Source organism: Myripristis murdjan, chromosome 1 (assembly GCF_902150065.1).
Source record: "Myripristis murdjan chromosome 1, fMyrMur1.1, whole genome shotgun sequence".
In the NCBI taxonomy this organism is placed as follows: Eukaryota; Metazoa; Chordata; class Actinopteri; order Holocentriformes; family Holocentridae; genus Myripristis; species Myripristis murdjan.
In genome coordinates, this window is record NC_043980.1 from 13,988,917 (window position 1) to 14,006,700 (window position 17,784).

General features: G+C 39.8%; 1 protein-coding gene across 1 annotated transcript; it reads left to right on the top strand.

The window, feature by feature from the left end:
• Nucleotides 1-8,008: 8,008 nt before the first annotated feature.
• LOC115361854 (dromaiocalcin-1-like) lies at nt 8,009-9,801 on the top strand. Its single transcript, XM_030055521.1, has 3 exons — nt 8,009-8,026; nt 8,175-8,276; nt 9,475-9,801. Exons 1-3 carry the CDS (start codon nt 8,009-8,011, stop codon nt 9,799-9,801), a joined length of 447 nt encoding a protein of 148 aa, XP_029911381.1.
• Nucleotides 9,802-17,784: the final 7,983 nt, after the last annotated feature.

The following is a 17,784-nucleotide window of genomic DNA, read 5'->3' on the forward strand; positions in this document are numbered from 1 at the left end:
AGCTGGAGTGGAAACAGCCCAATGCGACAGAACCGGTGTCAAACCAAATTACTGTTGGGCACAACTGCCAAACTCGAGTACACTCAAAATATCGACTGTGCGTCACAGTCGTAAATACAGAGGGACTACTTTTGCAGAGACATTGTACACACTGGAAACAAATAGCGTGTCAACTCAGTGGCCAAGATAATGTCAATATGCGTGTTTGTGTGTTTGTTTCTATATGTGCATGACAATGTGGGCCACATGCCAAATGCCTGACACTAATTCAATGACGCATACACCCACACACTGATCCGGTATCTACCTGAGTGCTGATTCAGAGTACAGGAGTGTCCCTGACAGCTGATAACACCTCGCACGAGTGAATCCATCACCTTCCATTGAACTTCATTGAGAGCATCAAGCCCTGTGTGTGCTGAAATGTGATCAAGCACCTTCACTGAGCAAGCTCCCTCACCATGAATTTTAATGGCTGTCTGTATAGAAATTGTTCATCACCAGGAAAGAAAACCACTCTTCCAGCCAGCATGTGATCATTAGGAGGAAATTACCTGAGCTTAACATTTTGCTTCAGCCATCAGACTCTTTTGTGGCACTTAATGGACAATTGATTCTCACTGACAGTCAGTGTGGTCATCAACTATTGCCTTTAGGTGTGCTTGCCCGTATTTGTCTATGATTTTGATTGTTCTTTGTATGCAGTGTGGAGAGCTGGTGAACTTGAAAACATAGACGTCTTTACTTCAGATTAGTTATGGGTATATTAAATGTCCCAAAAGTGGTATAGTGTCTAAATCATCAAAAAAAAGCCAACATGTTTGGACCACTGAGGGTCTTCGTCAGACCTTTTGGTAAAGTATCGACTCTTGACTTGAATATTTCCATTTTGTGCCATTTTAAACTTTTCCTGTGTTACATTTCAAAGCAAAATATTGCACTTTTTACTGCACTGCATTTATGTGATGATGAAATAACATAAATTATAGCATATAATGACCATAAATGACCATATTAATGGTCATTTAATTGTTTTTTAACAGCAGAATAACTATTAACTTAAGTTTAATTAACCATCAGTTTAACATTATTAATAATGGTTATTATAAAGTGGTACCCACTGTATGTTTTGTTACAGCAACGTTTCAAAACTGCTGCTAATATATTCCCACTCAAGCCTTTTCTTTGAAATGACCCAGATGTATAGAATTCAACTAAACATATGCTTAGTCTAAAAAAGTGCATCAAGTGACAGCTACCCAGCAGGGCTTAAAATACTGACAGCTCAAATGTTATTAAGCAGTGTGATTTTTTTTTTTTTTTTCTTTTTTATAAAGCAATCCTCATACAGGCAATTACATCAGCATCCTGAAGATGACGTCATGAAGATGATCTGTGTCCGAGTCTGTAATGTCCTGAATAGTTTTAACTTTCAAAATTATTTGTTCCTAGTACCTGACTCAGTGATTCACTCGATATGATTTTGCCCACTTTCATTTTGTTTGACTTGTATTAGCCAGGAAACATATTTTTTGGTTTTTTTTTTCTTGTTGTTTTTGTTTTGTTTTGTTTTGTTTTTTCAAACCGAAGTTCATTTTAAGCGGTACTGAGCAAGGAAAGGACACAATCAGTAGCAGCTATTGGACTAATAGGATATAACTTGGCTGCAGCGAAGACTGCAGTGTGACTTTTGAGACCTAACTCTGAAGATTAGCTCTTATGCGATCAGACTGCTGTGTGTGAGGTACACCAGATGTACAAAGCATGTACTGCACCACATTACCTCTCTTGTCTGTTTTGAGGCCCAGTGTGGATGTTGTGCAGCTGTATAGCTGTGTTAATCTAAATCTGCATCTGCATCTGTTTCTGCTGTCCTTCCCAATCTCTTTTCTTTGCTTGTACACATTTTTGGCTGGATTACGTCCAATCTGCACAATTCTTCAATATCAGGTTCTGAAGATACAGTAGTAATTCGATTTGGTACTGTGTGCGCCCAGGCTTGTCATTTAATATGTGCTGATGTGATTGGATGATGAAAGGCATACTGAAATGACACTTACAGCAAAACAAGGAGTAGATGCCGAAGCTGCGATATTCTATTGCACAATTTGATCAGACTACGAGAAAGAGAGAGGTGGCAGAACATTTATCAGGCAGGATTTTGTGATGAATATGTATTGCATGACCTGCAAAAAAAAAAAAGTCTTAGTGCACCAGGGCAGCTGAACATCATTCAAAAAAAAAGAGTGCATGCCGTTCATTTTACTGGTACGGAAACATTCCGATTAAGATATTGCTTTAAGTTATTTTCTTTTACCTTTTAAAGAGAACTGTGTTAAAGAAATAGCTGAATGCTCATCAGTTGTCTGACTGAATTATGCACTTTTGATAAATGAGGGCCAGAGTACTTACTCAAGGTTATCGTCGCAAAAGGAATTTATTTTTTGACATTTTTACCAAATACAAATGTTCGCTGAGGATCGACGAGGTGAGTCGGTTATTCTCAGAGATAAAAGCCCTGGCACAATTTCTTTTGGGAACAAACGTGACAAAAAACACACAGGACTGCTTGGCTCCACCATCCAGTAAGACTGTTTAAGACTGTTTTTTAATGAATATGAAAGAGTTATTACTTGTGTTTATGTTTGTGTGTTATAAGACCAGAAACAGCTGAAGAAAACAACTTAATTTAGAGTCAAAAAGGACCATCTTCAAAAAATTGCAGTTTATATGGGATTAGTGGAAAGCTTGTTTTTTATGGACCAGATAGAAAGGAGTGAGCTCATCCTCAGAGCCTCTGCAGAAAACATGACATGAGTCTGTCCCTGATCGGCAGTGAGAGTGGTGACCTCAGGCTGGAAAAGGCTTCAGCTGGATACAGATTTTATACAATGGATCGGTCTCCAAATCACATTATCTCTGTCATTTCTATACTTCCTGAGCATGGTGGGAGCGAGAAGGACAAGCAGAGGAGGCTTTTGAATGCAGTTTGCCCTTTTGTTTGTAATTCCCTTGGGGAAATTAATGTGCTTTTATACTCTTTTGAAATGAAAAATAACTACCCATGGTGACAGCTAACGGTGAATTCCCTGCTACATGTCTGTGATCAGCTTGTTGAGTTGAAAACCGGTAGAAAACCTAAACTTGAAATTCACCTCGGAGCCTCGCAGCATGTTGTGATTACACTGTCTGAATAAATATTTATCTCCCTCCCTTTCTTTTGAGGGTTTCTTTCCTATCAAGGTTTTTATGTTTATGTTTCCTCACTCAAGCTTAACCACTTTTGCCTGATTTACGGCAAACATTTCCTGCATGTAACACAAGTTATCATGTGCCAGCTGAGCATCCCTGTACACCTCAGAAGTCAGACTTAAGGTTGATTACAAAACTTTACTCAGATTTGCAATTCATGATCCAATATAGGCTAATTTCTCTGTGGGGAAAAATCAATGGATTTTCACATAAACCATATCACAGTTTGAGATTCAAGCTGGCATTCAAACCTTGGATGTTTTTATCTGCATGTTTCTTTATTCAGTGGAACTGGATCCACTGATTCCACTGCCACTTCTAACCAAAAAATGTTGGCTAACACTGCAATACTTAAATGTGTTGCTACCTACTCTGTTTTCTCTGACAAATTTACAAGCGGACTCACCTGGTTAGAGAGCTAATATGTCCATTTCTTTGGCAGATCTGGTGTCTTTGATCAAAGCTGGTGGTACAAAGCACAGGAGAATCACTACAGCTGCAACGGGTCATGGTGAGCAGCTAACCACTTTACCATCAGCAATTTGCTTTTAAGACTACACAGATCATGCTGAGGTTACAAATGCTTTTTCACATACAAACATACATTCTAATCTCATACATTACTTTGAATTCATTTCTCCCACTGATGTTTTTTTCCCAAAAATTCTAATGAATTACAGACAAATCACACCACGGCTTGACACCTATATACTATTATTTACTCAGTGCTTTATATTTTCATCCTGACGATTGTGAGCTGACTGTCACCTGGGCTGATATCACATGGTGTCTGTTTTATCATGTATCTCTTATCACTGCAAACATGAAATGAAAACTGCGAGCTGTAGTATTTCAGACAGACTTGAGTGACACAGCAGCTGATCTTGCATATTGCCTAGACCAGCTGGATGGTGTGTTCGTGCTGCCAAAATCACCTGTTGATCCTCTCCTGCTGCTCCTGCTGCTGCTGCCTGTGGATCTCACCCGGCCCAGCACCTCGCCTTCATCCACCTGTGGCTTTTATTTCTTCATGGCCATGCATGGTAACACACTGATCTCTCTGGGCTCTTGATTATGCGGGCATTAAATTTTGTTTCACAGGGAGTGATGCCACACTGAAGTGAAATCTACATTTACATTTATTCTGAATGTTCCCATTCCAAAAAACACCCTGAAAACTGTCTTATTGAATTTTTTTGTAATCAGCAATTGCACTCTCTTGTGTTTGTGTACATCTAGCAAATGTGTATTTAAAGTACAGCATTTTAAGAGGAGGGGATAAATTAAATATCACCCACTGATACTATACTCATTAAAAGGGGGGCAGGAGGGAAGAGTTGAATAATAATGCAGCTAAGAAAAAGAAATTTGTGACAATTTCTTTTTCTCATTTGCAAGGAACAGAGTGAAAGTGTATCTGACTGAGGACTGTGGTTTGAATATACGCAAACCTTCGCACAAGGTTATATGAAAATGAATTTGCAATTCAAAGTATGGGATTATCCAATTTAAAGTAAGTATCCAGAAAACAAGTTGTTCCTATTGCAAAAGTCACAAGTTACTTTATTTTTTTAACCACTTTTATATTATTTTGATGGTCTTTTTCTTTTTCGTTTTTCTTGTGTTATTTGGTTCTTTCATTACCTATGCTGATGTGGAGTTTAGGATTCAAACACTTCCTTCAAAATGGCAATTAATCCTGTAACATGTAGCTACATAACTGATTTCTGATTTTAAAAAGCACTGACGTCATAAAACCTACTCTCTCCATTCCCAATATGTCATTTTTGTATGTTAGGTGTGAGGGAAGGTGCACATTCCTCTCGTTCATCTGATCAACATTTACTTAAGCCGTGAGCTTTTAATGTTTGAGAAACGCTTGTTCACTCATGTTTAGTCTTTCTGCTCACACGGGTTTCCTGAAGGGTAATGTTAACTCTCTGACCTGCCTGACCCTTTCAGAAGGAGTGCACTTCCCCTTTAAAATGTATTAGTGTCAGTAGTATTAGTGTTTTTGTTTTTCTTTTGTTTGTTCATTTTGTAAGTAGGCTGGTGAGATTTCCCAGCGCCTCAGATGCTTCTCTGTCACATCCAACTGTGACAGAAGGAAAAGAAAATCTTGAACAAGCCGTTTTTTATCTCCAGTACACATGGTAACTCTTCAGCATAAAGTATATTCAGCAATGACATTGTCAGTTTAAGTCAGTAAGTAATATTAAATAATCATACAGGCAATCATCCTAAGTATGATGATACACCTTTTAATAATCAACAGTTGTAATAATCCACAATTATCTGATGATACATAACTTAGTTTAGTTTAGTTTAATTTAGTTTAGCTTGGTTGCACAATAATGAAGACACAAGAACACTGAATAGTGAAAAAAAAAAGACCATAGAAATCTATCTGGCTTGTTCAGAGTCCTCCTCTTCACTTGTTCCCTGCAGTTACTTTAATTTACTGAAGTTTCTTCTTCGCAGTTTTGACAAATCACCGTTATACGCAGAGGGTATGTAAATACAGAAAAATCCCAGTCTTCAGTGAAGGCAGCCAACTCATAAATTTCTTTCCCCCCCATTTCCCATCGCACTGGCATCACAGCCGCAGCGGCATGGTGGGGGACACTGCCGTTAAATGCTGAAAATACAAATGTGACGTGTTTCACAGCCATTAATTATCAGAGCTGAGGGAGTGTAGATAGTTAAAAGGTTCTCACATGTACAATTCTGCTGCTGTTTGTGATTTATGACCAAGGAACATGCATGCTGATGGTGTATGCAGCATTACTCATGTTTTCTCCTTCTTGTACACACACACAGTGGTGATTCTTTGCAAAGTTTCATGCCCTTGGACTCAACATTTAAACTATAAAAAGCACACTGATGACTCATTTAGTTAAGGTTCAGATATGACCAGCAAGAGGAGCCAGCTGTTTAAACCAGTTGTTGGTGTGTGAAGCTCCTCAGGAATCAAATTATAGTCTTGGCCTCTCCATTGGTATCTATAGACATCACAAGGCTGTGATTAAGAGTATTGTTATATGAGAACACTAAAGTATAATTTCTATATACACACAAGACACCTCTACATGTGTTATTATCACACTTGCATTCTAAATTTCGACATCCTGCCGTTTTGATTATTTTGTCAGTCTGTAGCCCTGAATTCATGAATTTGCTCGGCTAAAACATATCAGCATTAATGATATTACAATCAAAATGAAAACTTTTTAGACCAGTGTCAATAGCATAGAACACAAGAGGGAAGTTTATGAGATACTAAGCATCAAAATTCATGTATAACTTACATATGCCCACTAATGAATGTTGGCTGTCGTCTTTACAGTAAAATGTATGACACGTTGTAGCTTCTGATGTTAAAAAGCACAGCAGTTTGCCAAGTCTGCTCTCCCTCTGGGTCTGAAGAAGCTCAGTCTCAGAGACCCGGCTGACGAGCTGCGTCATTTCTCTGCAGTGCTTCAGAGCCTCGCCCCATGTCTTTTTCTCCTCTGCCATTTTCAGATTCAGGCTCTGGAAATGATGGAGGTCTTGTGGTTTAGTTCTGGCTCAAACAGAAGAAAAAGAAGTTGGAAGAAGCCTTTGCCAAGATCAGTCCATCCACTGCAGCCCAACCAACATGCAGAGCCATAAACCAGTGCTGGATGGGGAGTCTTCCTCCTCTTTTGGATGGCATCATGTCCCCCTGCTCTGTAGAGACCAGCACAACTTAAATAAGAATTTGATCATTATGACTTGCCGGGTTAAAAAAAGGTTAAATAAAAATAAAATAAAACTTTCACTGCTGATTTGAGTCATGTCAACATACTCTGCCCTCAGAGGTTTAAACATCAGAGAGCTCCCTACCACATTAGAACTGAGGAAGCTTCTTGAATTAGTAGTGAAACTATAAGCCAATCCACTTATGCATATTTATTCTTAAAGGTTAAAGTTTATTTATTTAAGAAGGGAGAGGATACATTAATAAACATTCAGTTCATATGTAAATGTGGCAGAATTAGCCAACAGGCTAGTTTACATCTGTTCTCCCCCTGCCTGGTGTTGTTTGGCCACAAACATAGAATAAATTAAAAATGCATAAAAACATACAAACAGGCAAAGAAAGTGCAGCGAGTTAAAGAACCACATAGCGCAAATAGACAAGATGCACAGAATAAAATACAAATGCATGTATATGATCATCTATTTTCACAGACTGTCCTCTGTCTCTGGGATATGATTTCAACAATCTAAATGCAACTGGCAAAAAGTGTCTTTGGCAACAGGATTGCATGATCAACTTTATCAAACACTTTCTTAAAATCAAGAAATACAGCTCCCACAACACCTCCCTCCTAAGGTGGAGGGTTTTTACAGAGCCAAGTCTCAGACAAACTCAGAGAAAAAAAGGAAGTCTAAGTTAGAATCCAATGAAATATGTTGAAATTGTTCACTTTTCGATTCTACTCTGGTATGTTGCCATAACCTCCTAGTAAAACTTTAGATTTTGTATACTGTTTTGGAATGACTGACAGTCTGAAACACCTTCCATTTGCAGTTTTCTGTTGTGGCAGTATTTACGTGCCGAGCAAACGCGTGCTGAGCATTTGAATAGTTTCTATCAACCTTGAGGTTATGATGACTTGTAGCTGCTTTCTGGTGGATGGTGGATGTTCCCATGGTGGCGCTGCTCCCCATGATGGATTACCCTGTCTTAGGTGAGTGCTGCTGCCCTTGTGGTTCACCTGGACTTGGGCTCATGCATGCCAATTGTCAGGTCAGCCTGGATGGCAATGTGATCCTCCGTTGTCTGGATGTATATGCTATGTGGAATATCTCTACAAGAAGTGTGTACTTGCAAAAAGTTAGAATGACGTATAGCACACCTTAAATCTCACTGGTTTAGGCAGCTCTCCTCTCTGTAGCGTTTCAGCCATGGATGTCAGCTCACAGACGCCCCTGGGACAGGATGGGTGTCACTTCAGCGGGACCTCCGTGGTGCTCAGAGAGTCGAGATCATCATCAAGGTTAGTTTGCAGTGTTGTTTAAAACTTGTCACTGTAACGTGTGTATAGTAGAAAAGTAGATTCACATGCAGAATTTGCTGCAGTGATGGCTTCATCTGCTGCTTTGTGTAGTGGACCAGGGCACCCCAGAAAATTACAATTGTAATGTAGTTCCTGCATGGCCTAGTGGACCTGTCGCATGACAGGTTGGTCAAATGCAGTTTGCAAGACACCATTGCAATTAGTAGAAATGTGAGGACTTTCTGCACTGAAGTATCTAGATGTGAAAGAGAATTAAAAATGGGTTTCTGCTTTCTCTGGTCTTGTTGATCTAATATTTGAATGGATGCAAAACATACAAGGTCATGTCCACACTAAGCCAAGTAAATGCAAAAACACTGTTTTGGTCTTGCATCCATTTTACACTGGACTATCATTACAGGTTTCCAAAAGCCCACCACCCACACTGAAGTGGATATGACCCGTTACGTTAAGGCCCACCCCTCCCACTTTCTAACCTCACAAACCAAACAAATATAAATCCAAACAAAAACAGAAGAGAAGGAAAACCAACATTTCCATTGAGAGGAAGAAGAAACAATGCAATGAAGAAAAGGAAGAAGAGAAGGAAGAATATACATATTTTGCATTGCAAACAATTTTTAAATAGCCTAGTGTGAGGATTTTTAATAGAGCGAACTGCTGAGTCTGTTGAGGTGGAGAGGTGGAGTTACTTGGCCTTGCGTAATGAAAGAGTGACTCAATGTGGCACAGCTCATCCTGCTCTTTCATAACCACACACTACCTTACAATGGAGAAAATGATCTTCGTAATGCTCTTCATTACAAGTGTGTCATGGGTGATCGGAAAACATGTTTTTGTACCTCAAAGGAAGAACTGGACTGATGCTCAGAGCTACTGCAGAGAACATTACACTGATCTGTCCCCAATCAACAGTGAGAGAGATACAGACAGGCTTAGAAAGGCTTCGGCTGGACAAAGGTTTGAAGGATGGATTGGTTTAAATAGAGAACCGAAGAATGTCACAGGCTGGAAGTGGTCAGGAGGGGGATACGTTACCTACCAAAACTGGGCTCCTGGAGAGCCAAATAATAACCAAAATATGGAGTACACTGTCATCACCATGAAAGGTACATGGTATGATTCTAAACCATATGGAGCTAATTTTTTTTTCTGCTTTAACCTGATCGTTGTGAAGGAGAAAAAGACGTGGGAGGACGCTCTGGAGCACTGCAGAGAGGATGACACTGAGCTCACCAGCCTGATCTCTGAGACTGACCTTCTTCTGGCCCAGAGGGAGATCTGGAAAGCCCAGACCACTGACCATGTGTGGATCGGCCTGCGCTACCTGGCAGACAGCTGGCTGTGGGTGAACGGGGACCCTCTGGAGTACGAGGCCTGGCCCCAGCAAGGAGATCAGGACCAACGGTGTCCAAACTGGGGTCACACCTGTGGAGCTTTGACCAAAGAGGGTCTGTGGAGGAGCCGGGACTGCCGGGAGAAACTCCACTTTATCTGCGTCTGATGTGTAATCAAGTGTCTTAACTGGACGTCATCTATAAATCACCTCAAGTGTAATTTTATACATCTATATATTTACTTTTTTTTTGTTGGATTTTGCCCACTGTTCTTTCCTACTTGTTATTCTTAATTCATCCCAGTTTTAATTAAATTTTTTGTCTGCTGAGTCTAAAGGGTTCCTCTTAAAGCAACCCTTGGCAGTTTTTCAAAGCTTTTATCAAATTTATCGATTTTATAATTCTTTAGATGCTCTCTTACAAAGCCCTTTGTAAACTGTTTGGATTTTTTAGATAGGAAATATATGAATAGAGTTTATTATTAGTTGTTGTACTGTTATAGGGATGGTGTTATCACTATTATAACTCATAATCATTTCATTCAACATCATGTAATAGTCATACAAGATATATTCACACTACTGTTTGTAGGTTTTTTTGTGTGTTACTGTATAATGTATTTTTTAACTCTTATTCTGTAACAATAATGAAAGATGAGTCAAATGAAAGAGTGATCATAACCATGATGTTGAATAAGCAATACTAATGCATATGCAACATGTATATTTGCACATTTACATATTGTTATTTGTTTAACAATAAACATTTCATGAGTGGATCACATCTCTTATACATTGCGTACATTGCGAGAATATTACATAGTACACAAACCTATTAAATGTATGAAAAAAAAACTATTTAACCTCCTGCTTTATTTTGTAAGGATTATGAGAGTTAGTAATTAGAACATGACATTTACACAGAATTTCAATTTATTATCTACTATTGTCCCAGTTTATTGAGTTTTAAACACTTTCTAAACGACAGAAGGTTGATGGCCAGTTTGTGAGTTTTTACATCCTGAGCCCAGAGTAATCAATTATTTACTATAACTAATAAAGTCACGGCTGTGCAAACAGATGATAATATGCTTGAAAACAAGGCAAACAGGCTGGAGAAAAACAGGTGTATTATGGCCGGATTTGTGGGAGCTAATATGCTAATTGGAACAAGTTACATGCTACTGTGAACTTTTGACCTGTGTGAATTAAGTATTTTATCTCTGTAATTACTCAATGCCACAGTGGCACAGGAAGAGGGCACCACCAGTCAGCACCTCAGTGCCGAATCAGCCGAGCGGAAAATGATCAGCCTCTGCACCTCCGAGCTGAACTAAACATGAACACAGCAAGGAAAAAAAAAAAAAAAACACACAACAAGCCTTTATTTGCATGAGACATTTTGTTGTCGTTGTTGTCGTTGTTGTTGTTGTGTGTTTCTTATGTTGTTTCCTTATGTCATCCTTTCTTAGATACTGTATCAGATATTGATCCCTACACATACACACACGCAAACACACACACACACAATAACTTATAAGCATAAAAACAACTATAGTAATAGCAACTCATTCTAACATTCACTCATTCTAACCTACATTTATTTTTCAAGTGGAATAAAACATGTTCCATAATATATGATGTTCATAATCCTATCATAGTCCTGTCTATGTAAAGTGAACACTCTTGCACTGATGTCTCCTGCAAAGACAGAGTGGATCAACTGATAATTTAGTCATTAACAGATTCTCTTGATCTTTTAGTTCTATAACAATATACAGTTTCTAAATCCCAAATTTTGACAGATGAAATCAGCAGTAACTGTATAAACTCTTCCTGTGCCCTTGGAGGCCCGTCACAATCCCATTTGTGGTTTCCTAGTGTTTTCCCTGTGTTTCCTTGTCTCCTCGTTTGTGTGTGTGTGTGTGTGTGTGTGTGTGTGTGTGTGTGTGTGTGTGTGTGTGTGTGTGGCATGGGTGTGTCTGCCTCTCTCCCTCTCTCCTGGTTCCTCAGTCCACCTGCGCATCTGCCCTGCATTCCCATCAGCTCACCTGCCGTCGAGAATCTCCCACTCCTATGCCTCACCTGACTGTTTCCTCTGCTACAGCTGGTGGTAACATGTTCCAGCTGCTCCGTGTTGTGTTTAGTGTCCCTCCCGGTGTGTGTTCCCAGTCGTCTCTAACTGGTGTCTCCTTTTGCCCGGGATCACCCATTCCTGTCTGCCCGCCTTCCACCATTTCTCGTCAGTGTCCATGCCCAGTCTGGCTCCAACCCCACACCACCACCCCTCTGCCTCCACTCCAGCTCCCCAGCTGCATCTTGCATTTATCTGACATAAACTTACTGTAGTGATATTGAGTGCCACTGTGAGTGCTGAGGGCTGACGGCAATGGACCTGCAATAGCGAAAGACAGAGAATCACAGAAAAGACTTTATTGACACCCAAAAATGACGCATTCCTAAACAAAAAGACCACATTTCCCTTTGTTACAAGAGTAGTTGTCGAAGTCCAGATTGACTCAGCTGCAACAAAATGAGGTAAAATCCCCTGATATGAGCAGCAAAACTACACTGAAGTCTCACGAGGGATGGAAAAACAATTAGAGGCTGAGTAGTCACAACCATTGAAGCTATTTTCCACAGAGTAACAGGGGTAATATTTCTGAGAAAAGCCTCAGCAATGAGAGCTGTTCTGCCCAACTTTCAAGAAGAAATTAAAAAAAAAAAAAAATGTTCTACATAAATGTGAGGCTTGGATCAAATAAGGGTCTGAGAAAATTTCCCTTGAGAAGTTGTAAAAATTAAAACAACACTGATGATTACCATCAAACTATTTGTACATGAAACAGAAGGGAGGATTTTGTAGTATGGTCACCGTTTACAGATTAAAATATCGCTCAGACAGACATTGCATCAGCTATTAAAAGTTTATATCAACAGTTAATACCCTAGCGCAAAAAAAAACCTCACAAAAGAAGATGAAAAGGAGTGTGCTCCATTTTGTTGGTGGAAAAAAAAACGGTGCTTGATCCCCTTTTAACATTCTGCTCACTGATACCCCAAATAAACTATAAAACAACATCACTCAGCACTAAGTGAGTTGGCTTCAAGATTCATCAGCAGCTGATTGTAACAGGTTCAAAACAGGAAACAACATGCCATCACTCCACTCTCATTCTGTGGCTTTTTTTTTCTTTTCTGATTACTCTCTGTGTTTTTGTATGTGCATGTGTGTTTGGGTGTGTGTGCGTGCGTGCGTGCGTGCGTGCGTGCGTGTGTGTGTAGCAGAGAGGGGAAGCTCTGAATCATCAATCTCATGTGCCCTGTGGCTTGGGAAGACAGAGGTAAAAGGCTGCTTCTAATGCTTTTCAAAGCCATTACTGTTAACCATTCAACATACTGTGATGTATTGTCTCAGTAAGTACATGATTAAGTGTTGTGAAAATAATGTGGCTTCGTTTATATCGGTTAAAGGGTGCATTCAGATATAAATTATTAAACCATGTGTGTCTGTTGTGTGGGAGTCGCACATTCACGTTGCAAGCATCCATGGCAACCACCAATCTTAGTCCCAGCTGCAGAGATGTTTGAGCAAGTACAGGTCAAGTGTCAGCACCTCTATTTATGGCATCTACCAGCGGCAAAGGAAAAGGTTCCTACGGATTCCTCTCACGCCCAGAGAAGCTTGCTATTTGTCATAGAGGGGTGACCTTTGGTCTGCCAGGTCCCATCACACCTTCATGGATGAAGCAATGACTGATGATAATTTTTCACCCTACCAGGCTGCCAGTCACTGCATGGAGCATGTTTTTTGCTTTATTTTATTTTGTTGTGTTTTGTTTATACAGTGGTGGAAAAAAGTTTTCGGACACCCTTAAAATTTTACACAATCTCACAATCTCAAATATTATCATGAAATATTTGTGGAAAAATCTTTTTTGTGTTTCAAAAGGTGTGGCTGCATTAGACAGATACAAACAAGTACAAATTATATTTTTTTGTTTATTGTTCACAAGAAAAACTAACAAAACTAAATTCTTGACAGTTTAATCTTTATCTTCAGGCGTGTTTCCTGCGTTAGGTTCCTTGTTTTAACCATTTTTGTGTATGAAGAACTTTCAAATGTGCTGGCTTTATATAAACATGAAGCTTGGCAACAAAAATTGTGTCTTTTAATAAAAAGCACGACCTTCATCACTGGTACCAAAATGACCCAATACTCAAAATTTCTTACGTATTTTTATGGAACCAATCAATTTTACGTTTTTAATGGCTTTTTTAGGATTTGTTTAGTATTTTGGCTGTGACTGTACTAAAATAAATTGCACTTGAAGACCTAAGAGTGATTTCTTAATGCAACATTCCACAAATGCATGGGGTGTCCGAAAACGTTTTTCCACCACTGTAGTAAGGAAAGGGACATACTCAGAATATAGAGGCTGTGGATGTGCCTCAAACTGCCCCCTAGTTCGGTGGGAAGTATTCAGGGAGTCAGACATTTCATATCCCAATCCAAGCTTTTTCCAATGCACTGCAAGCTCAGCTCCCAGGAAGATTCCCAGTATGCACCATAAAAACCCAGTTCCAATATCCATGAGCTCAGTAGCCTTGCCAGTGCCCAAATTCCAATTTACTACATACTGACTCACTATCTACTGAACTATATTGCCGTTTGGTTGTCTCATTTACAAGGTAATGTCCTACTACCTTGATACCTAGTTAGGAAACTATTTTGTCAAAAAAAAAGTTGCATGAATATTGCTTTCACAGCATATTGTTAATCTTGAAAGCATTGTCAGTGATAATCCATTCTATAGCTTCAATCTATAGCATAAGCTTATCTAAATCTGTGTTGTTGTTGTTAGTTGTGACAGCTCCACAATGATTTGAATGAACGTGGGAACACTCTCAAGTCGTCACAACGGACTGCTTTCTGATATGGCATGAACAAAGTATAAATCAAGGAAACATCACATGACTAGCTTAGTGTCACCAGTTTCCATGGAAATCAAGCCTCTGGTAAGTGAATGTTGGCTACCTTACAGCTTAAAGGTTACCTTACCTTACAGATGCCCAATCTGACTGGACTAACTGGACTCAAAGGAAATGATGTGCATTATGTCATTATGTATTCACAGTTTTCACATATAATCTATTTAAAATACCTTAATAATTGTACTGTATATCTGTTGACATTGCTAGGCATTATGGGATTTGCTATTCCACCTACTTTAAGGAATCATCGTATGCTTCAGCTTTCTGCAAAATCAACTAAATGAACGTATCTTAAAAGGAGCCTTTGTGTGTATGCCCTTTGAGTGAGCCAGTCCTGCAACCTAAACAGTTCTACTTCTAGCTAGAAATGTGAATATAAGGCTCCCTTGTGTTTGAGACAATGCCCTTGTGTTCTTTCTGTGTGTGTTTGTGTGTTTTGTTCGGTTTTGTTTTGATCAGACTCTGTGGTTATGAGTTGCACAGCACACAGTCCAGCTTTGTGTGCAATGTGCACAGCAGCTCCCTACGGCACCCTGTCTCCGGTTAGTTTGTTAGTCAGTTAGGGATTCCTCCTGTCTTCTGTTTTTTATTGACATATCGGCTTGTCTGCACAAACTCGGAGCTTCCGACAGCTCTGGCTTCAGATGGGTGCAGTGACGTCAAGTGAAAGGACGTTGATGGCGTGTTGCCCGTCTGTTTGCGATGCAGGCATGGAGCACCACAGTAGTGCTAGCCTAGAATCTCAAGCAGGGACTCCATCGATTCCAAACATGTAAATACATAGTCTATCTGCCCTCACAGAGAGCTGTCTGGCAGCTGCCAAGGGGGGAAAATCCCTTCTCAACCTGCTCTTCTTTACCATCAATACCCAGCAATTACACTAGCTTTTGTGTGCTTTCACCTCTGGTCCACCTCTTATAAATCTATGTCTCACAGAGCAAAAGGAAAGAAAAGAGCTGCTATGGGTTCTTACATTTCTACTCACTCTCCCCAACCAAGGATGTCTTGACATGGGATCAAACAATGCAGTATGGGTTCTTTCTTTTTCCTATTTTTTTTTCGAGTTTCAAAATTCTGTATCAAATACACCTCTCAGTCATTTCATTTCATGGTGCTAAATTCTATTACACTTAGAGAGACATATGGGAGATGTACTTTTAAGCCATGCACTCTCTCTCTCTCTCTCTCTCTCTCTCTCTCTCTCTCTCTCTCTCTCTCTCTCTGTAAAAGACTATTTCTTGCAAAAAAGAACAAAAGCATTCATCAAACTGTTTTGCTGCAAGGGCATCATCGCTTTGTGAACCACTCTGAAGCATCTGCTCCTCACTTCAAAGGAAATCAAAGCAATCTACTCACCAAATTCTCCATTCTGCTCGCAGCTTTAGTATAGGAAAAGAGAAATATTGCACAGCTCAATAACTCCGGTGAGCCGTCCAATTAGACCCTGCCAAACCCCCTACCCCTCCCAACCCCTCTCATCAGCACTTTTTCACCGTTATTTTTTACAGTGATAGCAACAGAGGGAGAGAAAGAGGAATTGCACCTATTGTGTGCTCAACCCATAACTTGCTTCTGGTCTTACTCTGTCTCTGCATACTGAGAGGCCTTTTTTAATTGTTAAGCTGGTGGCACTGGGATGTTTACTGATCACGTAGTTCAACAGCGACGGTAGGGATGCTGTTATGCAAAACATGTTAAGTGCAGCAGAGACATGACCTCCTCCTCGGTGTACGAAGTGGAATTTTGAAGTGTTATCTATTTATGTTTTATTTATATATTTATTTTCAGTTAGCAGTAACAATGCTGCAGTGTATCCTTGATAAGTTTTTGCACTTCAGGGTTGCTGCCTCTGTAAATAGCTCAAGGTGCCCTGGTGAGTGGAATGGGCTGTTTTCCTCGGAGGCTGTTCTTCATCTTCATTTTGCAATAAAACATTCTGCGTCCATCTCATACCTCCATTCAATACACACTGATGCACACAAGCGCTCATACATGAATGCAGTGTGGATTTATTTATGCCCTGCTGCTCAGTAGCACTGGACATGGGAACTGAAATGTGAGCATAGCATTTTTTTTGCCACATACTCCTACAGTTCATACCTCTGCATTCAAGTGTAAAATCAACCCCTAAAATAAATTCGCTTATGATATACACCAACTGCCGCAAATATTAGGGAAATCATCCTCATATGGAACTGCAGCCATTTTTGTACGATCCATATCTCGGTTGTCTCAAAGATTAAAATTCCTTCTCTCTATTTGCAAGGTTTTTCTTTATCTACTCCTTCTCCATATGAATAAGGGAAATCGCTAAGGGATAACGGCTTTTACCTGGATTCACCTCATCACTGCGCTTCATGAAAAGTGTCCCTGATATTTTGTTTCTTAAATGTACAGTTTTAAAGTTTGTGAATATGAGGACTCTCACGAGGATTAAATGCAGAGCTCTGTTATGTGATTGCATCAAGAAACGAAAAGTTGCTCCACTGAGAATAAATTGGACATGGACTTGGTGCACTGTGGGATTTGTTTTGATTTGTTTTAATTCTTACATCAAAAATAAGCTTTATTTTATTGCACCAGCAACAGTAGTGAACCAGATAACATCAAGAGGATCCTGGCTCTTTAGTTTTTAGCTTTGAGAATGACATCTTCACATTCACAGTCCTGTCCAACACCATAAAAATAACATTTTGATTCTTGGATTAGATGCTCTCTTCAACCACCATGTCATATCAGAGGTGAACAGCCCTCAATAACCTTCATTATCAACCAGCCATCTTCAGATATTCACTTCATTTCCTCCGCAATTGAAATCTGATGAGCTTCGGGCTTTGGAATCGCTATTATGCCCGCCTAATGTCTTCAGCTGTTCCCACCAACCATGCATATGTTCTTGCTATGCTCTGTAGGGGAAAAAAATAAATAAATAAAAATGACACTGCAGACCAGTCAGGCATGACACGCTGAGGAATGGGAGAATTCCATGGGAATTCCCACCGCAGCAGTGTAGCTCCAAAGGAGGCAGATGGGAGCAGGGTAAGGAAGCTGAGAGGTGTCATTTATCTTCATAAGACCCTCATTCCAAGGGGGTCGAAGCAAGCAGAGGGACAGGAAGCAGCGGAGAGGGAAATGAGCACTGGAGAGAGGGAGGAG

Bases quoted from the DNA above. Each gene is read 5' to 3' on its own strand.
- LOC115361854 (XM_030055521.1), top strand. The intron at 8,277-9,474 runs GTTAGTTTGCAG...ATCGTTGTGAAG, and splicing joins GAGTCGAGATCATCATCAAG to GAGAAAAAGACGTGGGAGGA.